General features: G+C 41.7%; 1 protein-coding gene across 9 annotated transcripts; it reads left to right on the forward strand.

Annotated features, from left to right (window-relative positions):
* The first annotated feature begins 1,779 nt into the window (after positions 1 to 1,779).
* pecam1b (platelet and endothelial cell adhesion molecule 1b) lies at positions 1,780 to 27,050 on the forward strand. Of its 9 annotated transcripts, XM_055221122.1 has the most exons (15): positions 1,781 to 1,957; positions 2,045 to 2,080; positions 5,354 to 5,650; positions 6,478 to 6,759; positions 7,315 to 7,584; positions 8,276 to 8,548; positions 9,079 to 9,357; positions 10,377 to 10,385; positions 15,871 to 16,140; positions 16,882 to 16,983; positions 20,146 to 20,202; positions 21,341 to 21,427; positions 21,801 to 21,857; positions 24,305 to 24,327; positions 26,765 to 27,050. In XM_055221122.1, exons 1-15 carry the CDS (start codon positions 1,915 to 1,917, stop codon positions 26,861 to 26,863), a joined length of 2,184 nt encoding a protein of 727 aa, XP_055077097.1. In that variant the 5' UTR covers positions 1,781 to 1,914; the 3' UTR covers positions 26,864 to 27,050. The 9 variants fall into 9 exon arrangements, with proteins under 9 accessions (XP_055077101.1, XP_055077097.1, XP_055077112.1 ...); XM_055221126.1 differs by lacking the exon at positions 21,341 to 21,427 and having other exon boundaries at positions 1,780 to 1,957; positions 26,765 to 27,001; XM_055221137.1 differs by lacking the exons at positions 20,146 to 20,202; positions 21,341 to 21,427; positions 21,801 to 21,857; positions 24,305 to 24,327; positions 26,765 to 27,050 and adding exons at positions 17,127 to 17,157; positions 17,737 to 17,812; positions 18,378 to 18,486.
* The last annotated feature ends 381 nt before the right edge of the window (positions 27,051 to 27,431 follow it).

Genomic DNA, 27,431 nt, shown 5'->3' on the forward strand with positions numbered 1-27,431 from the left:
TATTTGAATAACATTTTACTAGCTACATGAAAACCTGATTGGTCCTCCGGCTGTGATTCATGTGGTTTCCCATGTGTTGGGAAGTGCAGCAGCTCAAACAATGCTGCGTCTGACAGTGCTTTGTGAAATGGGGGTCAAAGTTCAAAGGCCTGACGACGATGTACATAGCAATCCTGTCTGCGTTAGGACTACACCACACTTCACACACAGACATTAGCACACATGTCAGGTTCACGTGTTGTATGGGGACATACCAAATGACTTGGGGCGTGTCCCATTTCTCTTCACAAAAAAGGAGCCATAGAGGAGAGAGGTTGGTTTGTTCCAGTTATCAGTCACTCGTCACATTGGCAGCTGAAGAGCTAAGGAGACAAGTGAACAGAAATGAGTCACAGCATCACATGAATTTTCCCAATCACAACCCTTCAAAAGCCCTACACACACACACATACACACTATATATATATATATATATATATATATATATGTGTGTGTGTATGTGTGTGTGTGTGTGTGTGTACGTGTGTGTGTGTGTGTATATGTGTATATATGTGTGTGTGTGTATATATGTGTGTGTGTATATGTGTGTGTGTATATGTGTGTATATGTATATATGTATATATATATATATATGTATGTATATACATATATATACATACATATATATACATACATATATATATATATATACATATATATATATATATATATATATATATATATATATATATATATATATATATATATATATATATATATATATACATACATACATACATACATACATACATACACACACAACTAAGGCATCAGTGGTGCCTTAGTTATATATATATATATATATATATATATATATATATATATATATATATATATATATATATATATATATATATATATATATATATATATATATATATATATATATATATATATATATATATATATATATATATATATATATACATACATACATACATACACACACAACTAAGGCATCAGTGGTGCCTGTGGTCATCAGAGCACTCAGCAGTGACCCTCAAACTGGAGAAGTGGCTACTGCAAATCCCAGGAAAAACATCAGACACCTCAGTCCAGAACAATGCAGAAGTAGGAATAGCAAAGACACTGCGCAGAGCCCTCAAGCTCCCAGGCCTCTGGGAGCTTGAAGTTTTGGGCATCAATAAATGATACACATCCAACAAAACCTTACTCCTGTCCTCTAAAATGAAAGTGTTAATGTCCATTTCTCAGAACTTTGTTAAAGATCCACTAATCCTCCATCAATTATGATCACAGGTTTCTGCTTCCTGTTATATATATGGTGCCATTTTGAGGACAGTTGACCATTCAAAAGATATAATGTTTTGTTTTAAATTGCTAATTGCAATGACAATGGTCCTAACATTTTATCATTCTGAAACCCATGGATAGCACCTGTTAATCTATTAATGACAAGCTATTTTATTCTCTTCCTTTATTTATCCAACCACACTACAATATCTGCATATTATCAGTAGTAATTTTACGTTCCACCATCGTAAGTAATACGGGCCTATCAAATGTTATGTCCTTGGTATACACCCTAATTACCGTCCCCACAATACTTGGTAAAGAAGTAGACACACGCACTCATACACACACAGAACACACACACATAACATACAAAGCCAATAAGGAGTCCAGGGGAGCACATTCCTGAGCGAGAGAGACGCGGGCAGCCGGGACATCCTGAGGAAACAACACTCACTTCCTGTCAAAATTAAACCAACTCACTGCTGCTACTCGTGATAACTGTCTCTGCCGAGGTACCACCCTTGGGTCCCCCCTCGTACCGCCCAAACATCCCGCAAGGCTGCCATACCAGTGCGCCTCCAGGACAGGACAGAGGAGCTGGGATTTTCATTTGTCAGGATGGGCCTCTTGTTGCTGCTGACCTCTGTGCTCTTTTACAGCTGTAAGGCTACTGTCTAAACGCTATAAACATGGATTGTGAGTTTGAATATTTTACATGGCTAATATGTTGTCTTATTTTTTATGAAAGATATGGGGTCAATGACAGGAGTGGATGCTCAGAGCAGTAAGTACAAAACTTGGTTGCTTTATTTTGATTGTGCTGCAAATTTTATGTGCTAGGGTGAGGATTAACCAGTGTCACTATTAATTTATATACTAGCAATAGATTTTAAAAAACTATTAATCTAGATTATATTATTAATTTAAACATCATGCTCATTGTCTAATACAGAGAATTTTGTGAAATCTTATCTTAAACTAAATAACTGCTAATAAAATGAAATGAAATGTCTTTTTGCTATGAATACTTTTTGATGTGTTAATCCCATAGTGAACCTTTACAGCCCAGGATTCCTATAAGAGAAAGGAGGTGTACTTGACCTCATATGAACCGTATTTATTAAATGTGAAGTATACTTTGACAAAACAGTGTCTGAAGTACTTGTTTTATATATATTGTACATTTGGACAGTTGTTTCTCTCAGTCATATATGTTAGAGCTTTTTACAAGTTCCTGCGTTTGAAGTATAGACTGTATATATAAAGACTTTGTGAGAATCAGAACCACACATAAGCCAGATATCAGTTTGGTTGTCTATGGGAACTTCCTACTTGATTATCTTCTGTGTATTCGGTGCTCTTGAAGGTGACGTTTTGGAAAAGTTGTTGGGAACATGAGTTGAAACTGTGTCACACGCCTCTCTGTCCTCAGTCCCTTTTGTGGAAGTCATTAGTGGCTCTGTACTGTTTGAAGTGAAGATAGAAGTTAACTATCTATCAGACTGGAAAAAAACGCTTGTCTGTTACATTTGTGTACACTCCGTCGAGTTGATTTTAATGATAGATTTTCATAATCACATAAAAGAAATATTAAATTGTAGTTACCTGGTTTGTTTTGTAATCACCACCTCTGAAACTGATTTGCAACTTGTTTTTTTGTTTTGAGTCATTCTTAACATTCATCCCTCCTGGTCTTGTCCTTGATCACAAACTCAACTAGAAAACCTATTACCTGTTTATTTTTAACTTTTTAGTTTCATACCTGCCAACTAATTCAACTTTTTCCCACTTATTATCTAAAAACTGGAATGAAATCTTTAAAAAAAATATCTATTCCTATGATTTGATACACACTGCTGGTTCTGTATGTGCCTTGCCATGCTTCCAGAGGGTTTTTGGTCCTGTCCTCCTCTCCTCCTCCCTGTAAACGCAGTGATTGATGCCTCAGTGCTGTTGATCGTTGAGTCCCTCCTCTGTTTGTTTAGCTCACACAGCCACAGCAGCAGCCAACTGGTGTGAGCTCCATCTGCTACAGCAGCAGCTCAGGGCTCATTACACAACTTCAGAAACTCCACTCAAAGGTGATTTACTCCAAAGCGTTTTTTTAATTTGTATTTATTTTGTACATATATAAAAATGCTTTGAAGTAAATCACTATATATGTGCATGCTTGTGTATGTTTAATAATAGTAATCATGGTATTGCCAGCTTTAATTAAGGTCCGTAACTTCATTAGAGTTTTTGTTGTGTTTTGTTTAATTCATTTATGCATTTGGTATAAGTACAAAAAGAAGTGATATAATTTGTCAAAGTAACACAGTAGACCGCTAGACGCAGCATATTTGGTGCTATAAGATGTAATCACGTTGTTGAAGTTTGACGATGTCTTAATTTTAAATGAAGGGTGAGAATCGCTGTTTTTGAAAGAAAATTTTAACCTATGATTCAAAAAAGGTTGAACATTATTAGTATTTGTTTGGGATTGGCACCACAAACCATCATCATTCATTTAAGTCTTTTCAACTCAAAATAGTCAGATTTATTTGGTTTTCTGAAGCTTTTGTGAAAAAATAACTTGACTTTAGTTTAGTTTTGCCTCCAGGAAAAACCTTGAATTATAGAGATATTTATCATAAACAAGAAGTCTGCAATCTTTCTATTCCCCCAAAGAATTCTTGTCTCTCCTTGTCCTCTACCTCAATTTTGAACTATTTTAGAATATTATGATGTCTTGTGAATGCAACCCGTAGTGGACAAAAATAAAAAGCTCAATGGGAGAGATTGCATTTTATCACGGCCTTGGCTTTATCAGTGTAACTTATACTAATGATCTTATTTGTTAGGAGATCTGTATTTGATCTAAATACTGAAATGCCAGGCTATTTGATGAATAATGAATTGACTTCTTAAATATCACTGTTTCTATCCAACATCTGCTTCTTTGTGAGTTTAGTTTTACCTTTAATAAACATCACCAACTGTGACCTATGAATCAGGCATTCATTTTCATGCATTAAAACTCAACACATAATCTTACAATCCTTATGAATCCTAATGTAAAATAATGAATACGTAGGACCTGTTGGTGTTTTTCTGATTGGTGAAACATGGTAGAATGCAGGAGTGGCTTCAATAGGCATTGTTTTAACGTCTGTCTCACACCCAAATGATGTCAGGAGTCTCCAAACACAAACATATCAGCTTCACCTGTTGCTCATATAATGGAAACTCTTAGCAACATGTACTAGCAACGGGGGCGAGCAGAGGCTAACTTTTCCAGCTTTTTGTTCAAATGGGAAGTGAGGAATAGGAAATGCCAGGTCAAGTACAACAGTGGCTGACGAGGACACTTCCTGATTCTCATACATGTGCCTTGAGTCAGATGATGATAATATGGGAAGTGTGAGCATGATTTAAAAAATGAATTTGTCATTTTCATCATAATGGTTAAAAAAAATATATAAAAAAAATAAAGAAATAAAAAAGGGGGGCTTTTTTCCACATGTTGTTGTGAGCAGCTTTGTTATGAATTTAATTTGATTTTAAAACAAAGACGCTAAAATGTTGAATGAGGACAAAGGTGTTGGCTAAAATGTGGTCTGTTTTTAGATTGTGTATTTGTATGTGGTATTGAATATTGAATATGTGTGAACAGTCAATGTTTGTATTATTCTTTTGGAAAAAATATGTATACTCTTACTATTACTCCTATGTATTTATTTATGTCAAATGTGAAATTATTAAATTGGTTAAAAACAATACATTTGACACTGACTTAAACAGTCACTTACCATATAGTCTAGGTATTTTAGGTTCTTTGGCTATAATCTTCCACAGTACAGAGAATGTTCCAAAATATGGTTTTAACTTTTAATTTTTAACTTCTATTTCCATGGAGTTATGCAAGTGATGTGCTACCTCCCGAAAGTTACATACTGTACCTTTAACCAACAGAAAGTAAACAAAATTAAACAATGCAACAATCATTGGTATAAAGTATAAAGAAATAATAAGATTAACCTACACCCTCTGTATTCCCTGTTCTGCCCCTCATCAGGGTTCACCATCCGCTCCATCTCTCTGTCTCTGGAGCCCGGTGAGAACGTGACCCGGGACACTAAGGTGACAGTGCGGTGCAGCGCGGTGGTGAGCAGTTCAGGAGTCCAGCCTCTGAGCAGAGAGTACACCATCTACAAAGACGGCATCGTGGTCTACTCCAAAACCACCAGCAGCACAGAGGACCTGCTGTACGTCCTATCCCACGCCCGGGTCTCCTATACGGGCAAATACAAGTGCAAGATCAGCATCGAGGGCAAGAGCCAGAGCAGTGAGGCCCGCAGGCTCACAGTCACAGGTACGAGAGAGTGTGTTCAGTGGTGTGACTTTTAAGATGCATAATGACTTTTAATAGCTTTTATAATTATTGTCCCTTCTCATTTACTCAATTTAAGTCATATTTAGAGTGAGTCATGCATGTTTTTTAATTCTTCTGTACTCAAGACGTCATTGCTCTGAAAATAGATAAAAATGTGCCAATGAAATTTGGTTTCTCAGTTGCCTTACATTTTGAATAGTTAAATATCTCTTATCTTTCTGTTACTTGAGGCCATACCAACTCGAGAATGCCTAATCTCACTTGATTTTAAGCAAAAAATTTAAGTCAAGCAGAATTGGGCCTGGACATTATATTGGGATGGGAGACAGCTGGGAATACAATGTGCTGCAGTGGAATGGCACAGACCACAGGCTCCAGTGTTTACTTCACCCACCTTGCCTAGTAAAAATGTGGAGTGAGTGATTGGTGGTGTGTCCAATGGCACAGATTGGCAGTCTTGCTTCTGTCATTCAGCCTCAGTCAACCCCAGAAAAAAGGTGGTTTGCCCTCTCCAGGTGGGTGGAGAGTCCTTGTGGAGGAGTTCAAGTATCTCGAGTCTTGTTCATAAGTGAGGGAACAATGGAGCGTGAGATTGACGGGTGGATTGGTGCAGCATCTGCAGTGATGACTGTGGTGGTAAAGAAGGAGCTGAGTCAAAAGGCAAAGCTCTTATTTACTGGTCAATCTACATTCCTACCCTCATCTATGGTCATGAGCTTTGGGTAATGACCGAAAGGACAAGATTGTGCTTATGTTATACCATATTATTTCATTATCTTTCTCAAATACCACTTGTTATTTTTCAGGCTTGTCCCCTCCGGTCCTGCAAATTGATCAGACCATGCTGAGTGAAGGGGAGGAGCTCCAGGCCACCTGCACAGCTCCTGGAGAAACTGGGTCTATTATATTTTACTTTTATGAAGACCTTAAAGAGAAGCGAGAAGAACGTGTGAACACAGACCAAGTGAAGGTGGCATTCCCCCTCAGCGGCCCAGGACACCACACCATACAGTGCTCATACACGGTCCTCATCCCCCCAGACTCCATCGTCTCAGAGAATAGCCACTCTGTGCATGTCTCTGTCAGAGGTGAGGGGTCAAAGACATAGAGACATAGACATAGACATAGATCTAAACAGGATGCAACCACTGAACTCTGGTTAGAAAGATTTAAAGATTTTTTTTTAAATCACTCTATTTAACATACTCTATTCAATCTATTTTTTATTGAAATTGAGGTTGACTTATATTACAAATATTTGAATAAACAATATTAAATGTAATTCAACACATTTTTTGTGGGTATTTTCCGGCCTTTTGTTGAACCTAGTACACAGACATTACTGTGCGCAGGCTCTCCACAGATCTAGTCGATAACTTGGCCTGTTTGCATTACCTAATTGTCTCCATGTAGATAGACTATTTTAATGCTATGCTACTGTAGAACCTTCAAGGCACATCTATGGAGACAAGCAGGTGGCAGAACATCCACCTGAAAGTTTACATAGTGAATCTTTAAAGAGACCAATCCACAGTTATCTGGACCAATGAAATTGCCTACACAAACCGAGCAGAAAATGTGGATTCAGTTACATTTTTTAAGACTGTAAACTTATGGAATACAATATCTTCCCCCCCCCACAGAGCTGTCCATTGTGCCCGTACTGGAAATCTCCCCTCAGTACAAAGTGTATGAGGGGGACCAGCTCAGCATGTCCTGTGGAGTTCGAGACATTTATCATCATTTTGACTCAGTGCTTGTGTATCTGAGTCAGGGCATGAATATGCTGAAGAGTGGACAGACAAAAGTGAACCACACCATGACAGTTCTGGCCAAAGACGAGGCAGAGTTTGAGTGTCGCTTAGAGGCAGGAAAAGTGGTGAAGGCTGTGACCAAGGTTGTCCCTGTCACTGGTGCGTATGTTTGGTTATTTATTATTAGGATCCTATGGACCTCAATAGCTTGGTTCCCATTCATTTTTTCCCCATAGACTCTCCTAAAAAATGTTTTCCTAATATAATGGACGTTAGTTACCTCATAGCTGGTTAACCTTAGAGTCTGAACTTTAAATATTAGATTTTTTCCAAAAGTCTATGGAGAAAATGAATGGAAAACCGGAACCAGAGTAGACTTCAGAGTGGGTGGAACTATTGAGGTCCATCTGCCATTGCTTTGTCAAATTTTCCTTTTCCTGTCTAAAGCTGCAAAAGTATCAATATCATAATAACATCAAGTTTATTTTTCTCACAAAAATGTACTGTTTTGTTTAGTTTAGTTTTATAATGAGAATGTCTATTTTTAAAAGGTAGATTTTATGTATTACTTTCGGTACTAAATCCTAAATAAGCCTATAATATTGCAACTTGATTTTGTCTATGTTCAGTGTTTTGTTTTGTCTATTTTGTTTTTTTGTTTTTTTCAGCCCAGGCATGCACATTTTAATTTCAATATAAATGAAGTCACTGTGTCAAAAAGAATATTAAAATATCTCAATAATATCAATATCACAGTAGTTTACTTTAAAAAAAAGTATCGACATTGAGTTGTTATGCTGTTATCGTGACAACACTATATTATTTACCCTTTTATTGTTCCTCTCGTCAGAGCTGTTTTCAGTGCCCACTCTGACCATGAATCCAGAGGAGGTTTTCCAAAAAGAATTAATGAAACTCATTTGTAAAAGTGATGAGATTGCGTCCGAGCGATTGTCCAGTGAAGACCTGACGTACGCCATCGACCCTCCTCAGATGCACCTGGAGGAGAAGAAGAGAGGAGAGTTCTCTGGAAAAGCTTTAGCCGTGGAGTTCAACTACAGCTGTATCGCCAGGGCCAAGGGCATCTTGAAGCACAGCAGAACACTCACTGTTCGCCCAAAAGGTAGATTTTTACAATATTATGTTGCTCAATCTGGTTGGTTCTCAACCTGGGGGTCACATGATATCGGAGAATAATTTTATGAAAACTCTTAATTAAATAACACTTCATATGCACTGGTAAATGTAGATTCCTTTTTGCTGCCTTACCATTTATCCAGGCCTATGTCTTGCAAATAGCAGCAAACATTAGACATAAAGCTATTTTATAATTTTGCAAGTAGCCCATTTTCGTGTTTGGGGGTCGTGTTATGAGGGTCGTCACTACACAAATTTGAGAACCACTGCAGGTAATTAATCTGTAAGTGATAACAATAGGGTGAATTAGGATAGCTACATTTATTTCAACGGTCATATAAAAAAGCACAAATCATATTGCTCTATAAATACTCTAATCATATGCTCATATCTCAAAGGGGTACAGATTTTTTAAAACAGCAAGAGAGCAGGCCCACATTTCTCACTCTAAAATATTTTCATCATATTATGTTTTCTAAGTAACCAATATTCACCTGTTTCTCTGCTCCTGTTTAGTGGCTGTATCCATCCCTAAGATCTCCGTTGTGGATAGGGCTATTATTGGCAAACCCTTTAAGATTCGCTGTAAGTCGGATAACGGCAGCCTGCCCATAAACTACACCCTGATTTCTGACTACAAACAAGTTTCCATGGTGACAGTGAGCATCCCATCTGAGGAGGCTTTGTTCAACGTGACGGTGAACAAACCTAAAGACATCCGCAAGTTCTTCTGTGAGGCACGTAACGGCCAACAACAGTCCCAGCTCAGCCGCAGTCTGGATGCTACGGTCATAGGTAAATCTGCTACTCACAGAAAAAGAGGGAGGGAGAGAGATAGAATGTGGTTGGTAGTGAGGGACAGAGAGAGAGAGATATAGAGACCATATAGATAGAGACCAACGTCTGTCTCGGGGATAAAATATAAGTAATTCAGATTCGGAAAACTGGAGCACCTGTGTACCATGTGTGTATACTATTTGATGTATTAAAAGAAAGTGCAGAAGGTTAGTTAACCTGCTTTATAGATCCAGAAATATTAAATTTTTTAATGCTGCACTAAACAACTTTCCTCCTATGAGGTCCATCAGCTGTTTGGTTATTGCTTTGTCTGGAGATTTTGACTGTTTTCAACTTTTCATTCTTGCAGATATTCAATGATATGTATTTTACATGCCATGAAAGGGGTCACCTCTCCACAGATCTGGCCTGTACCTTGGCCTGGTAAAGTCACCTGCTTTTCGCCATAGGGATATGCAGGTTTAATACCATACTGTGAATCATTCTATGTAAAGTAACAAGCAAGGAGTAGACCTAAGTTCCACCAGAACAGGTACATATTGTACCTTTAATTTTGTGTAATTAAAACATATTAGTTACAATTTGACTTTAAAGGATATCTTCAGTAAGGTCCCACAATAGGTGTGATGTGACAAGTTATTGGTATGAAAATTGGTCTGAAAATGTCTCACAAATATTGCAAAAGATGAACTTTAAATCTGTCAACTGGACAGAGAGTGAAGACATTTTGCTGCTCATCCAAGCTGCTTCTTCAGTTCTGGTCAGATTGCTGGTGGCCACTGACTTATATCTGTCTGAAAGGAGGAGCTAACTACACTGAAACTGTAAACATCTATTGTCTCCAGTTTCAGCTGAAACTACCCTGTTCAGCTTCTCTACCATTAATTTTTTTCAATTGGATGTTTATGAAACTCAAATTACATTTCAGACTGTTCTGTTATTCTGTACATAACGTAAAATCTAATAAGAAACAATTCTACAAAGTGCATGAAATATCAATGCTCTTTCTTCTGCAGAGCCTGTGTCTCAGTGTCATGATGTCAGTTTCCCTGTCCTCCCGTGCTCTCTCCCCCTCCCCTACCTGTGTGTCTGGAGCTGGGTGGAGTGCCTGACTCCTCCCGTGCACACCTGGGGTGCATCAGCCTAATCACCACCACCTGCTGCTGAGTACAAGAAGGCTTGGCAGTCTACACTCGGTGCCAGACCGTCCGCGTGTAAAACATTCCTGCCTCTACTCGCCCAGCTCCTGCCGCCACGTTCCAGTCCTGGTATCGCTTCCAGCTCGTCTTGTCTCCTGCTCGTCTCGTCTCCTGCTCGTCTCGTCTCCTGCTCGTCTCGTCTCCTGCTCGTCTCGTCTCCTGTCCGGTCCTGGTCTCTGGTTTGTCACCCGCTCCCCGCTCTGGTCTTCGTCTGATCCGCCTGCCCTGGTACCGCACCTGCTTCTATCCCCGTCCTGGTCCTGTCCTGCCCGCCTCTACCTGCACCGCACCCGCCTGACCCGTCTCCCGCTCCCCGGTTCCTGTACCTGCTCTTGTGACCTGTTTAAAGACTGCATTTTCACCGCTGTAAATAAACACTGTTAAAACTGCTCTGGTCTGCATCCTTTGGTCCTATCCGCACCGTTACGACAGAACGGTCTGGCCACTATGGACCAAGCAGGCTCAGATCCGGACCAGACGCGCCGCCTCACGCACTCTCACCCCGAGGCGGTGCTGGGTCAGCATGAACAATCCATTCGGACTCTATTGGAGCTAAATCAGACATTGTCCCAGCAGGTGGCACAGCTTAACCACCAGGTGGCCGCGCTCCTCGTCACCCCGCCTGCTGCAGCCGGAGCGCCGCCACGCCTCCCGGAGCCGAGAGGCACGGATCCGGAGCCGTATGCTGGACAACCTCACCTCTGTCGCGGATTCCTGTTCCAGTGCGAGTTCATGTTCCAGCAATGCCCTTCTCGTTTCAGCTCGGGGGCCACCAAGATCCGATATATATGTGGATTACTCCGGGGCAGAGCTCTCCAGTGGGCAGAGGCGCGCCTAATGAAGACGTCTGTGGATAGCCTGGATTTTAATGAATTTGTGTCCACGTTTAAGCTGGTGTTTGACCACCCGCACTACCAGGACAATGCTGCCTCCCGGTTATTGACTCTCAGCCAGGGCTCCAGGACGGTAGCGGATTATTCCATTGAATTCTGGACACATGCGGCGGAGCTGGACTGGACGGACAGCGCGCTGCGGGCTGTGTTTGTGCGGGGCCTGAACGAGACTTTGAAAGATGAATTGGTTTCCCGGGACGAACCCCCCGACCTGCGGACCCTCATCTCCCTCACTCACCGTATAGACAACCGCCTACGGGCTCGTCGCCGAGAGAGACGCCGGTCACCGGTCCCGCCGGAGCCACGCGCTGCCCCGCCCCCGCCGGATGAGCCCATGCAACTCGACAGGACCCTTGTGTCGGCCGAGGAGCGTCAACGGAGGCGTCGTCTGGCCGGGGCTTGCCTCTACTGCGGTGAGCGCGGACATTATGTGGTCACTTGCCCAGTTCGGCCAAAAGGGGGGGCCCACCAGTAGCACTGGGAGTACTGGTGGGCGAGCAACACATCCTGGACTCTTCTAATAGACTGCGGCTCAGCGCCACCCTGTGCGTTCGCACAGAGACCTTATGCGTTTCCGCCCTTATCGACTCCGGGGCTGAGAGGGACTTTATTGATGCCCAAGTCGCGGAGCAGCTCGGGGTCTACCTGGAGCCCCTCGAACGCCCCTTAAATGCCCAGGGGCTCAATGGACGTTTTCTGGGGCACATCACTCACATCACAGAACCTGTCACCGTGATTCTGTCCGGCAACCACCAAGAGAACCGTCAGTTTCATGTCCTGTCCTCCTCCGCTTCTCCTCTGGTCCTTGGTTACCCCTGGCTACGCGCCCACAACCCTGTTTTCGATTGGGCCAGGGGCGGAGTTTCGGGCTGGAGTCCCGATTGCCACGCCAAGTGCCTTCGGTCCGCCCTCCCTCCGGCCGGGAGGTCCGTTCCTGTCGCTGATCCGTCCCCAGACACCCCCAATCTGTCCTCGGTGCCTGCTGAATATCACGACCTGGGGGAGGTTTTTAGCAAGAGCAAGGCCCTCTCTTTACCGCCCCACCGTCCATATGACTGCGCCATTGACCTCCTGCCGGGTGCCCCACTACCATCTAGCAGGCTATATAACCTGTCTAAACCTGAACGCGAGTCAATGGAGGACTATATCCGTGGGTCCCTGGCTGCCGGAATCATCCGCCCGTCCACTTCACCCGTGGGAGCGGGGTTCTTCTTTGTGGCTAAGAAGGACAAATCCCTGCGGCCTTGCATTGATTACCGGGGTCTGAACAATATAACTGTAAAGAATAAATACCCGCTTCCCTTACTGGACTCGGCATTTACGCCCCTCCACGGTGCGACCATCTTCTCAAAGTTGGATTTGCGGAATGCGTACCACCTGGTGCGCATCAGGGAGGGAGACGAATGGAAGACGGCCTTCAAGACACCCCTGGGACATTTCGAATACTTGGTTATGCCCTTCGGTCTCACCAACGCCCCTGCCGTATTCCAAGCCCTCATCAACGATGTGCTCCGTGATTTCCTTAACCGATTCGTCTTTGTTTACTTGGATGACATCTTGATTTTCTCGCGGTCCCCCCAGGAGCATCATCAGCACGTTCGCCAGGTTCTCCAGCGCCTCCTCGAGAATAAACTGTTCGTGAAAGCTGAGAAATGCGAGTTTCACGCAGAGGAGGTCAGCTTTTTGGGCTTCATTGTGGGGCGGGGCCAAGTAAGAGCTGACCCTGAAAAGATCCAGGCTGTCACTGAGTGGCCCGTTCCTACCAGCCGGAGACAGCTCCAGAGATTTATCGGCTTTGCCAATTTTTATAGACGTTTCATCCGGGATTTTAGTAGGGTTATCTCGCCCTTAACTAAACTCACCTCTCCTGCTTTGCCGTTTGCCTGGTCTCCTGAGGCGCAGACAGCCTTCGAGAAGCTTAAGAGACTATTTACCTCCGCTCCCATCCTGCACCAGCCCGACCCTTCACGGCAATTCATCGTGGAGGTCGACGCCTCCGACTCGGGAGTGGGGGCCGTGCTTTCGCAGAGGTTCGACCCCCACAACCGCCTCTGTCCCTGCGCCTTCTTTTCCCGGCGATTGTCCTCGGCCGAGGTCAATTATGACGTGGGGGATCGGGAGCTCCTTGCCGTAAAGCTGGCCTTGGAGGAGTGGCGCCACTGGCTCGAAGGGGCGGAGCAACCATTCATCGTCTGGACCGACCATAAAAACTTGGAGTACATCCAGTCCGCCAGGCGCCTCAATCCCCGTCAAGCTCGTTGGTCCCTCTTCTTCAGCCGCTTCAACTTTCTCCTCACCTACCGCCCCGGATCTCGGAACGTCAAACCCGATGCCCTCTCCCGCCAGTTCGCCCTGGAGGATAGCCCGGTCACCGCAGAAACAATTATTCCCTCCTCGTGTGTGGTGGCCGCGGTCCATTGGGATATCGAGGACACCGTCCGAGAGGCCCAGACCAACGACCCCGACCCAGGTAACGGCCCTCCAGGTAAACTGTTTGTTCCCGATTCTGTCCGGTCTCAGGTGCTCCAGTGGGTCCATGCCTCCCGTTTCGCCTGCCATCCTGGTGCCGGTCGCTCTCTCTCCCTCCTCAGGAGACGCTTCTGGTGGCCCACGATGGACACAGACACCCGGGCTTATGTCGCCGCCTGCCAGGTATGTGCTCGGGCCAAGGCCTCCCACTCACCCCCTTCTGGTCTCTTGCATCCTCTCCCAGTTCCTCGTCGCCCTTGGTCCCACATCGCCTTGGACTTCGTGACGGGCCTTCCCCCTTCCCAGGGGAACACGGTGGTTCTCACCATTGTGGACCGCTTCTCCAAGGCCGCCCATTTCGTTGCCCTGCCTAAGCTCCCCACAGCCAAAGAAACTGCCGACCAGCTGACCAGTCATGTCTTCCGACTCCACGGCATCCCGGTGGACATCGTGTCCGACAGAGGGACCCAATTCACCTCTCAGGTATGGCGGTCTTTCTGCGACGGTTTGGGGGCCACGGTTAGCCTCACGTCCGGGTTCCATCCACAATCTAATGGGCAGACGGAGCGGGCCAACCAAGACCTGGAGTCGGCCCTACGGTGCACAGCCTCCGCCAACCCCGCGACCTGGAGTACTCACCTGCCCTGGATAGAGTATGCTCACAACTCCCTCGTGAGTTCCGCCACTGGTATGTCCCCCTTCGAGGCATCGCTGGGATATCAACCCCCTCTCTTTCCCACGGAGGAGAGGGACCTCGCCGTCCCGTCTGTTCAGCGCCATCTCCAGCGCTGTCGCCGGATCTGGAAGAAGGCCAGGGCGGCCCTTCTTCGGGCTGGAGCGCGCACTAAGGCGACGGCCGATCGCCACCGTGTCCCGGCGCCCGTATACCAACCTGGCCAGATGGTTTGGCTCTCCGCCAAGACGGTCCCGCTGAAGACGGACTCCCGTAAGCTGTCCCCCCGATTCCTGGGACCGTTTAAGATCATGAGGATCATAAATCCATCGGCGGTGCGCCTCCAGTTACCCCCGTCTCTCCGGATTCATCCGACCTTTCACGTCTCCCAGGTTAAACCAGTCCGGACCAGCGACCTGTGCCCTCCGGCCGATCCCCCACCGCCCGCCCGAGTCATTGACGGCCACCCGGCGTTCACCGTCCGCCGCCTGATTGACGTTCGTCGCCGTGGTAGGGGCCTCCAGTACCTCGTCGATTGGGAGGGTTACGGTCCGGAGGAGCGATCCTGGGTGCCCAGGGCACGCATTCTGGACCCCGACATGGTGAGAGACTTCCACCGCGCTCATCCTGACAAGCCTGGGGGTCCACCAGGAGGTGGACCTTAGGGGGGGGGTACTGTCATGATGTCAGTTTCCCTGTCCTCCCGTGCTCTCTCCCCCTCCCCTACCTGTGTGTCTGGAGCTGGGTGGAGTGCCTGACTCCTCCCGTGCACACCTGGGGTGCATCAGCCTAATCACCACCACCTGCTGCTGAGTACAAGAAGGCTTGGCAGTCTACACTCGGTGCCAGACCGTCCGCGTGTAAAACATTCCTGCCTCTACTCGCCCAGCTCCTGCCGCCACGTTCCAGTCCTGGTATCGCTTCCAGCTCGTCTTGTCTCCTGCTCGTCTCGTCTCCTGCTCGTCTCGTCTCCTGCTCGTCTCGTCTCCTGCTCGTCTCGTCTCCTGTCCGGTCCTGGTCTCTGGTTTGTCACCCGCTCCCCGCTCTGGTCTTCGTCTGATCCGCCTGCCCTGGTACCGCACCTGCTTCTATCCCCGTCCTGGTCCTGTCCTGCCCGCCTCTACCTGCACCGCACCCGCCTGACCCGTCTCCCGCTCCCCGGTTCCTGTACCTGCTCTTGTGACCTGTTTAAAGACTGCATTTTCACCGCTGTAAATAAACACTGTTAAAACTGCTCTGGTCTGCATCCTTTGGTCCTATCCGCACCGTTACGACACTCAGCCACTGTTGACAGTCATTCCTTCCCCATCTGAGACGACAGAGGGCTCAAACCTCATCTTCATCTGCAGCATTAGAGGCACGCCCCCGGTTACCTTTAAAGTCTATCGCTATGGTAAGGACGAGCCGGTGTTCACCAGAACTTCTGCTGAAAACAACACCAACTTTGAGTTTCCCAAGCTGGCCAAGGATGACAGCGGGATATACTACTTTGAAGCATTCAACCATGCCAACAACATCGTCATCAGTGACCCAGTCAACATACAGGGTGAGAGCAAGATGGATTATACCTTTATTTACACATTGCCCAGCTCATAGCAGGAAGTGTTTTAAGTTTCTTAGAAAGTTTTCAACTTCTGGAGGGCAGTCAAAGCAAATCACTTTCAAATTCATTATTCAGGTGAAACTTTTTCTTCTATGGACCACTCAACTACTGCCTTTAATCCATAACTTACTGCGTGGAGTTTGCATGTTCTCCCCGAGTCTGAATTGGTTTCCTCCAGGCACTCTGGTTTTCCCATCAACCAAAAATGTGCACCAATCCTCCAGCTAAGGTAGTCCTGACTACGTCTGGCAAAAAGATCAGGGAGATAGGTCCATGGATGCAGCACTGCAGTGCCCGCTGCTTCTGATGAGATGCCCCAGCAACACTGAAAGATGGGTGAAATACAGAGGACAAATTTCCCTACAAGGACAATAAAGAGTACCTTAACTGTAACCTGACAGAAGAAGACCAGAGGTCTGGTCTTATCTTTTTTGTCTTATTTTTTTTCCATCTATCATTGGCAAAAAATAAACTTGCAGATGGCAGTGGTAAACACCCTTATATAAGGATATGCGATGTATCAGGAAAACATATTTTATCGTGAGATTCTTAATAATACCCAGACAAATTATGTAGGCTCCCACAGTTATACAAACAAATACCTAAAACATCTGACTCTTGTTTGATTTAGTTAAACTTTATGGATGATTTCCTGATTGTTGTTTCCTCCTCTCTCCTCCACAGTGCGTTTAGCAATGTGGAAGAAGATAGTGATCGGGAGCTTCTGTCTGCTGGCCCTGTGTGTCCTGGTGGTGGTCTGTGTTCTCTGCTACAAAACTCACAGAGGTAGACAGACCTACAGCCCTCCGTCTGCGCCCTCTTAACCTCACTATGTACGAACAAGACATCAACCCTCTCCTCCTCTCTTACCTCTTTCTCTCTTTCTCGTCATGTCCTCCTCCTTCTCTTATCTCTGTCTCTTATCGTAGGTAAAAAGGAAGGAGCCTCTGAACTGTCAGTGTGAGTTGGAATCAGTATTTGTTTATCATGAATTTTATAGATAGAGTAGCTTAAAGGTGCACTATGTGACTTTTCTGGAGGAGAGTCTGCCACCTGCTTGTCTCTTGCATGTCATTGTCTTGTCTGGGATGTTATACAGTTTGGCATTAAACTTATCTATCCTGCATCCTGTTTTAAAGTTACCTTGTAAAACCCAGATGCTTTCTGTAAGTAGTGTTGCCTCTCCATATATCTGAACTGCAACTTGGTTCTGGTTCACATGCTTGTTTCCATGGAGATAAATGGGTTTAATGCCATATTGTGGAACTTTCCTAGCAAAGCAATGACAATGAGCTGGTGTGGGGCACTGCACCAGAAAAATTATGTAGCACACCTCTAAAGAGAGAAAATTAAGGTTTTTTGGGTGTTAGGGCTAGAAAATTGTTATTTTCTTGTTTGAGACTTTTATAATAGTCTGATTCAAAAACATGCTAAATCAATAGCTATTGATATTACTTTAATTATGAAACAGATTCTCTTTTATATGGAAAGTACATGTTTGTTGCACAATGTAATTTCATTATTATTATTTATAGAAAGCCTGCATACCCTAAATCAGATGAGACTTTAACAATGAATCTAACCCACGAAACTCCAGTTTATGACATGCCCACAGGTAGCCCACTGTTTACTGTTTTCTGTTGTTCACATCCACATTTACACCCATTTATTATTGACTCAGACCAAGCACTTCAATAGTTTTCTAACATGCATGCAAGACTGCTCTACTAATATGATTCAGAAAAAGTTGGGATAATGTGTTTGATATAGAATGTAAAAGGTCTATTTGTGAAATTTACAATAAAGCAGTAAAAATTACTTCTATTACTACTATTTCAGTAAATATAGTTAATTGTAGTCATTGGATTAAATTAGTTTTAGTTATTAATAAATGTGTACTAGGAATTGTCTAGTGGCTTCACATTTAATTATGTCCATTGTACACAGTATCCCCACTTTTATGGAAATTGTGTTTTACAAAAACAGTGTTAACTTGTATTTTCATTAGACATGATAAATTAACCTATATGTGACTTTTGCATGTACTAATTATTTTTTCTGTTGTCAAAAGTAGCATCAGTAGTACTAAATTCTGGACATTTAGCTTGTAGATAGTAGTTATGCAGTTATTACATTGTTGTTGTAAGGTTCTTAGACAGCTCTATATGATCTTGTTGCAGACGCAGTGCCAGGCTATGAAGGCATAGAGGGGGGAGTGACCAATGGGACGAGAGCTAGCGTGACGGCTCTACCTGCTAACACAAGCTACAGTGTGTCTGCTGCAGTTTAGAGACAGCTCACAAAAAGATGGCTCTGAACTTTATTTTGTAAATGACTGAGAACTAAATGGGAAGGACCACAGCGACTGGACTCTTCTTGGCTTTTGGACTCAGAAGAGGCGTGTTGTAAACCAAAATGACCTGTTGTTCCCTCTCCCCTCCGCAGGCTTCTTTTATATATTACTTTTTAAATGCTTTGTCCTGTATTTCTGACTGTTCTGTTTTCTGTACTCCATGTTCTGCTCACATTTTACAAGCGGGAAAATGTTCCAAAAGACTAGATCATGCTTTCCTAGGTCTCTGCTGTATTATAATTTATGCACTATTTATTTTTTTATTTGTTTTACTTCTGATGAGAGTTCACACTTACTTCACTGTAACTGGATCAGTCCATATGTCAGTCACTTAAAGTATGACAGAGGGTGACCAATAGAATGGTCAATAATATAGAGATGTTATTGCTTTGTCTTGAATGTTTCATAGTAAGACTTTAAACATATCTAGCTCGACAAAGACAAGCAGGTGACATCATCAGACCTAGTTACTTCTGTGGAATGTTTAATGCCATACTGTGGAAGATTCCAGGCAAAGCAATCCTTGGAGAAAAGCTCCCCACCAGAAAGGTTATATAGTGCACCTGTAATTCACACGTATAGTTATTTAAATGCAATGTTGGTTATTTATTTATTTTCCCTGGCTATCCTAAATAGTCTTTCACTCACCACTTGACCAAAAACTGTATCAGACATGAATGCAGGGTCCATAGTGGCAGTGTCGGGATGCAGAAAATACTCTTTGAATTTGCACAATTATGTCTTGTTAGTTCCAATACAGCCTTAATCTGATTTTTACAAAAAGTCTGGCACAGTTATAATCATTGTTCAAATATTTTGTTGTATAGTACTTTTTACAAGAAGTATTTGTATATATTTTGCTTTATTCCACAGGTAAAAGAGGCAAATAAATCTTTAATTTTTTATATCGGTTACTGCCTTTTATTCCAATCTAAACCATTCTTATCATATCTCTCTGTGTTAATGTGCTTTGAAAAGACCCAAGGACCACCGTTCGAGTCCATGAAACGTATCCATTTCCTAAAACCTCAACAGAGACTTCCTTGAAATGTTGGAACAATAGAGTAGAGGAGGAACTTCCTATTTTGGCAGCATAAATGCAGGTGGGCGGGGTTTAGGGATTGGGTTTGAATGCCTGCAGCAGGTGGAGGAAATTAATCACATAAGACTTGGTAAAACTGTGATGCAGATAACATAACCAGTGGGATGTTGTTTTGCCTGGACACAATGTGGTACTGTGGCTAATTTAAGTACATATTGTACTCGAGAATGTGGACTGAACACTGGGGATTGACAGAAATATTTTATTAATCCACAAGGAGATTATTTGGCCAAAGTAGCTCACAGATTAGAAAACAAAACAATAATGAACAAAACAAAATCTAAAAATAAAAAATAAAAATCTACTCTAATCTACAGCATGTTAGAGCAGTAGTGACATTACCGGGTCCAGTGCACTCAAATAATTGCTACATCTAGAGCTTCAGTAATTTATCCATATTATTCATTCTTAAATTATATAATGGATAATTTTAAAATCTAAAAATATGTTTTATGCCCTTGTCTTAATTCAGTATTTTTCTTGTGTATTGCAGCTACCCGAGCAGTGGACAGGACCACTGTCAGTGTCTGGACTGAAAGACCACCACAAGGTGAGCCTAAACGTGTGATGTAACTCAAGCAGCATGTCTCCAACAACTTTTCATAATTACATAAAGGAATCCTATAACTCCTTCCAGATTGTATTATCTCATATTGAGGTATAAATATATTGCTTGCTAGGTTTGACTACCCTTTCATTGTCCAAATAAGTATAAAAAAAATTTATGTAATGTTTTATTTGTTTATTGATTTACTTAAATTAATTAGTTTATTTTGGTCACAGGTATACTCTGACATTATTCCAGGAACAGTAATAACTAACATGCAACAAGACCAAAAAGGTGTAGGCTGAAACTTATGAGCCCTAACCTTTATACTTCTGTGTCATATCTTGAAACCAGTTCATATTCAGGAAAATAGCAAAAGGAAACAAAACAATACAGTAACAGAACAGCAAATAGTCCAATAAGCTTCATCTGGTCTTCCGTTCATTTATTTTTTAATAGATTCTTTTGGTAGACCAAGGTTTAGTTTGTTTTCTAACAGTTTTGACTGCTCACTGGCAGTCTTCCTCGACATGGTCTTGGTCTGGAAAAAGAATCTTAAAAATAAACAGTACAGCAATTGTAAAGTACTCTAGCACAAACTAAGTATCATAATTCATGTATCTGCCCAGAGCTAAACATTTAAACTTCTTTTTAAGGTGGAAGAGAGTGGTACACAATTTAAGTTCTTCTGTGCAATTCCAAAACCTCCACCCCTTTAACAGATATACAAAATGTCATAATATTTGATGTGATTTTCTTTTTATAAACATCGCAGTAACTCTAGGCTCATATTTGCTATCTTGGATTTTAAACATATTCTGTAATGATTTTGACAAGAGATTTTTTTTTTACTTTGAACATGATTTTCAATGTGTAAAGTTCCACTAAATCGTAAAATTTCAGGGTTTGAAAGTTTATAAATGTATGTATTGCCCCAAATCTCAAAATAAAAATATTTCCAAAGACTCTTTAGACAATACCATACTTTATAATAACTATATCTAAAAAAGTCTTAATAACGCTTGAACAAAGAGTTAATTCATAATGAACAAACTAAAGTAAGGATAATTCAGGCTTAGTTACTACTTAGTCATGAGGTTGGGAATAGTATAGGAATTACTTATGTGTATTTTCATTTCAGCCAGTGAAGAGAACAGTGTAGTGTCCAACGAGCCTGATGTAGAGTACACTGAAGTGGTGCATCCACGCTCAGCAGATCCAGCAAGAGGTAAGATTTCAGGAGCACTGTCTCTTCTTCACTCTATAATGATGTCTCTGCACCAAAGCCATTTACTTATCTGTTACCCACATTCTCTGGTTGTAGATAAGGTGGACCAGTGCTTCCTGGGTGGGGTCTAATTGTAGATCGTTAAAGAGTGTTCAAGTTTTTGTGATTTCCACCTCCATAGAGACTGTTAACAGGAAGTACTGATCTGATAGCCGCTGTGCTGTGCTGTGATATGAGAGAGATGAGAAAGAGTCATGCTTTGGTTCAGAGAGAAAGATGGCGGTTACGCACTGTGACCAATACTGAGTAGACGCTTGAAAAACAGGCATTATGTTGAAGATATAAACGTGACATTTACCGTTTGTCTTGACAGCTCCACTGAAGAAAGGCACTGACACAGTTTACAGTGAGTTACAAAAATCTCCACATGGTAAGTTTAATTTAATTAATACTGGAAAGAGTACTGAAAATATGTACTCGAGTAACATGGCACTACTGTCAAGTACACATGAAAAATGACTCAAATAGCTTTTTAAAGACTTATTGTGCTTGTGTTTGCTGTGTAGTTATAATCTAAGATGCTCGTGGATCATTATGTTATAATTTTGACATACAATTGGGAGTTGATTGGTAATATGACGTCTTGAAAATACGCAATTAAAGAATGCTCAAATATGCATGAATCACTCCAAATACAACTTTCAGAGTGTAGATGGTGAAGAAACAACTATAACATGGTTAAAAGCTCTAAAAAGTTGATTTCACATAATAGGTCAACTGTTTCAGCCACATATGTCAAACTCAGGCCCGGGAGCCAAATCTGGCCCATGGTGTAATTATATTTGGCACGTGAGATCATAGCAAATGTGCATGCGCCACTAATACCACAAATGCCAGAATGCTTTGCTAGTATGTGTGCTTGTGCACAGTTGAGACCAATTCACAGAGTAAATCAGATTGTAGCAAATTAAGCTTGAATATATGTTTTCTCTGTGCACTTTTTCTACTCCAAGGCATTGGACAGTTAATAGTTAATGGGGTTTTTTTGACTTGTAAAAAAAAGATTTACAGAGAGAGACATAATTTATTTGATGTATTAAAATAAGAAATTAATACTACTGATGTTTTTTTATTTCAAATTGAATTCCTCATGTTTGTAATATCGAACTTGCATGTTTAAGCAAAACTAATGTTTGTTTCCATATGAAAAGGTTAAACATTGCATATCAGGTGTAGTCAATTTTAAATAAATATTGAGTTTGGCCTGTGAATTTGTCTCAGTTTTAAATTTTAGCCCACAGTGAATTTGAGTTTGACACCACTGGTTTAGACTCAAGTTGTTTTAAACTGCAATCCGTGTATTCTCTAAGCCATGGCAAATCAGAGTAGGCAATGCAGTGTTTGTCGATTCAGAGAGGGGTCCACAGAGCAGTAACACAGTGAGACTGTTATCAGTATCATCTATGATTGTTGATGTAATGAAGTCAGACTGCATGGCTAGAATTATACTTAATTACCAGCACATGTTTTAAAAGTCCTCTCACAAAAGCACAATTAGCAAAAAAAAAACTACTACAGTAACATGAGTATGTATGTCATATTTTATTAATAATACACTCCAAAACCAAAAGGTTTTCATTAAAGGGCCCATATTGCACTATTTTCTGATCTATGTTATAATGTTGTTTCCTCATCAAGTTTTGTTTTGTTTCATTCAAATATTATATTTAGGCTGAGGTTCTTCACACAACTCCAGCTATGTTTTGGTTGAGGTAGCAACATTCTAATATGGCTTAAAGTTCAGAAGAGTAAACTTTGCCTAATATAGGACTAAAGGTCCAATATTAGGCAAAGTTTAAAGTAGTAACCCCACCTCACAACAAGAAGGTCAAAGGTTTGATTTGATCCTCTCCCTGTGTCTGGATGGGTTCCCTCTAGTTAAGAGGGCAATAAAACTTAAAGTGCTTGCTATATGGTAATGTAAGTATTGTTTGTTAAATTCTCATTGTGTGATATTTGTATAACACAATGGCTTTGGTATTTGAGACACTTTCGGAGAATGCCAGTTTTTATTCCCATGTGTAAACATATCTTCTAGTACCCATCAAAGGAGAGATTAGGACTGAAAACTCTTTTGGCCATAACTGTATCCTGTTTCTGCTGACTGGAACTTCCTGTTTTTAGAACAACAGCCAAACTCTGCCTCTGTCCATCAGTCAGACCCTAATGTGTCCTTTCATCAAAGGCAAAGGAAGAATAGACATGGTTAAAGTTTAGAGTTGTTTAGTTATAGTTAATGCTTTTTATGTATTGATGAGTATATGGATAAGCAATCTGTGCATCAACTGATGATGACTCCAAACAAAATCTAGTACACATTTTAATAATAGTTACACCTTAATTAATTAATAAAACATGAAAAAGTGAATTCATAATTAGCAAATTTTATTTAGAATGATTAAACCTTAGTAACTACTTAATCACAGGATTGGTGTTAGGCGTTAGGATTAGGAGGGAGGGTATTAATTAAGTAGTTACTAAGCCTGAATAATTGTGATTGTTTCTTCAAAAATCTGATATTCAAGTAATATTATGTTGTTTGAAAATGACTTATAGAGTTAGTGTAACTGAGTAAATATAAGCCATTATGGCCTCTGCTCAAGGCCAAACTATTCTTTTATAATATTATCACAGCTTTTGTTCCGTCTCTGTCTGTAAGTAGAGACTTCAAACACTGCTCTAAACCACAGTAGAAGGTTTGTTTTGTTTTAGCAGAGTCTAAAGCCTGGTGTGAAGTAGGAACAGGGGTCAAAGGTCACTGTGGTGTCTGCATAAAAACAGGACTCTGGTCTCATCCATGCTGTCTCTCCTCCACAGGTGAGGCAGACCCACACCCCTATGTGAGTACACCGCCCTCTGGCTGTCACTGCTGTGAATGAAATGAGTTTGTTTTTTCACACTTCTGCAGACAAAGCGCTCAGCATGGACAGGAGAAATGTATTAGACTTGTCATGTAAATAGTGTGAGCTCAGAAAAAAATGAGTGAAGGCTTCATAGTGACAATTTTATAAAAATCTTATATAATAGTATGCTTCTACTTTTACACATTGTTAAGTTACTTTTATTATATATTTTAAAATAGGCTGTACATTTGGAAAGCATGGTCCTTGGAGATGCTCCCTTTGTCACTTCACTGAGAAATATTGAATAATAATTAATGGAATAGAATATATTAATTGTAACTGATGCTTTATTGAGAAGTCTAATCGATCAAAAATCAATCCAGTGAATGTTCCACAGTATGCTGTTTAACTTATTTATTTCCATGGAGAAAAGTGCTGGTAGGTGACGCCTCCAGTCAAAGCTACAGGTCCGATCTGTGGTGAGACGACCTCATGAATTTCTTTTTATTTATTTTTTTGAAAAATACTGTTTAGATATGATCAATGCCATACTGTGGAACATTCCAGGCCAAGAAATAACATCTCCATGGGGTGCACCTTTATTAGGAGTTATTGAGTTAACCCATAAATACTAATGCAAAACCAAATAATGCAATGCAGTATGACCAACAGAGGCTTCTACTTAAATCCTTACTATATCACTGTGTCTGTTGTAACAAACACCATATCGTACTGCTCTTTCTCGGCTCCCGCCCCGCTCCCATCTGTGCACCTGTCTGTGCCCATGTCTGCGCTCCTTTCTGTGCCCCTGCCCCTGTCTCTGCTCCTGTCCATGCTCCTATTTCAACCTTAAGGGCTCAGCTGTGGAGGAAAACTTCTGTCAGAGTTTCCAGTAGAACAAAGACATTTTGGGCTGTCACTTCCTTCCCTATCTCCCTTACACATCAGCTAACAGGCTCAGTCCAATTACCTCAGGACCAACCCACGCACTGTCCCCTTAAAACACCCTAATCAGCACCGCAATGTTTGTCCCTAAGAGGCCCCAGTAGCACCCAAAATGTCAAAATAACGGTCAGAGGAAATGACATAACTGACTAAAACCAGTTATTTCTTTCATCAGTGGAGGATCCCGATGGAAGATAATGCATTTACAGTTTAATATGTCTCAGTATTATGTCTGTGACTACGGCAACTGATCTTCAAATATAATGTGGAGTTTGAACAAAAGAAACTAAAAATATTGAGTTTAAGCACTAGACGTAATAAGAGGGTGGTTTGGGAGGTGAAAAACTAATTTGAAAATGTTATATGGACTCACATTTGAGGAAATTAGATGCACCACAAGGGAGTGCCTCTATGAAATTGGAGCTCTGTCTGAAATCTTCAAGTTATTTTTAATATATAAACATAATTCCACTGTGACAAATAATAGGCTACTGTTAAGAGTCCAAATATTTCTCATTTACGATAAAATTTTGTTTCATTATAACTTTTTAAATATGTTGCTGGCTGGTGCTGTTAAAATTTTATTTGATAGAAGATAAGTTATAGATGAAGTTCACAATATTATCACAAAAAATGACTACACATAATGGACCAGAGTTAAAATGTGCAGAGTCACTGCAGAGTCAGAAATGCTATGATCCATCTTTCCAACCCAGTCCCATTCGACCCCTTGTCAAACTTTCCCAAATTCTGCCCAGTACATCAAGTAGTTACCAAAAAAATGAGTTAGTTTACTTACGTGTCTCTATAGAGATGTTAATGCTTTGCCTGGAATGTTCCAAAGTAGGTGTTATGGCATTCTGTATTCTAAGCTTTATTGTGGAGACATCTGTCTGTGTCACAACCAACTTATAGAGATACCAAAGTCTCTATTTCTATGGCAAGATATGTCCAGTGGCCTTGGGCCACTTTGACTAGACTAAACTGGTTTTACAGTGTATGTATGTTCGCTCGTCAGCTGAGGGCAAGACCACACTCTGTTAAGGACAACAGCTTTTTGACAATTGTGCACAATTGAGTCAATAAACCAGACTTTTTGATTCAAGACAACTTCTTTGTTTATTTTATATTTTAGAGGTTTTACTATTAGAAAACTCCACAACATTAGGACATTAAACGTGTCCATCTCTATGGAGACAAGAATGTCACAATGACAAGTTATAAGTCAAATCTGTGGACCCCTATCTCAGTAATAATACATATTTTTTTCAAGGTATATTTTATCAGTTAAAGTGCTTGTAATTGAATAATTTAGACTGTGGAACATTCCAGGTAAATTCATAACATCTGGAGGCAACGGATCCCTTCCCAGAAAAGTTCTAGTGCACCTTTAACTTATCTTTCTTCTGGCTGAAATCACTTGCGCTCTGTGTAAATTGTGCCTTTCCTGGTCATATATTGCACAACTGTGTATTGTTTGTCTGTACAGGGCTCAGTAGAGTATGCAGATCTGAATGGAGAGCAGCCTGACATGAATAATTATCCTCTGAACCACTACCACCATGAGCTACCTGTACCTGTGGACTGACTATACACTGCCTCCTTGTGTCCTGTCTCTGAACTGCACTGAAGCCCTCTGCACTGAAGTCCTATACACTGAAGTCCTCTGCACTGAAGTCCTCTACACTGAAGCCCTCTGCACTGCCTCGTCTGTGACTGCCACTGCCCAAGCTGTACATATTATGATTTTATAATAAAAGCATGTTATACTTTTTAATAACTACGTGTCCATGTTGATTCAAAGGATTTGAAACAATTTAAAGCTTCCCGGTTCTTAGTTTTTTATTTTTATTTTATTTTTTTTACCATCTAGAAAAAACTTAAAGATATAGGTCTAGTTCAGTGTGTTGACAATGAGTTAAAATGTGTTTTCAATCAATTCATCAAACTTTATTTGCATTACACTTTACAACAGAAACTTAACTAAAGTGCATTAAAAGATCCAAAAACAAGTAGAGTCAAGGCAATAAAAAATACAGTAATGGTAATTGGCCTATTATGTGTTAAATGTGTCACAAAGTTCAGAAGTTCAGTATTATTTCATGATTTGTTCACCACTAGAGGCCGTCGTTTTCACACGGCCTCTAGTGGTGCAC

The sequence above is a fragment of the Periophthalmus magnuspinnatus genome, chromosome 1, assembly GCF_009829125.3.
Source record: "Periophthalmus magnuspinnatus isolate fPerMag1 chromosome 1, fPerMag1.2.pri, whole genome shotgun sequence".
Classification (NCBI taxonomy): Eukaryota; Metazoa; Chordata; class Actinopteri; order Gobiiformes; family Gobiidae; genus Periophthalmus; species Periophthalmus magnuspinnatus.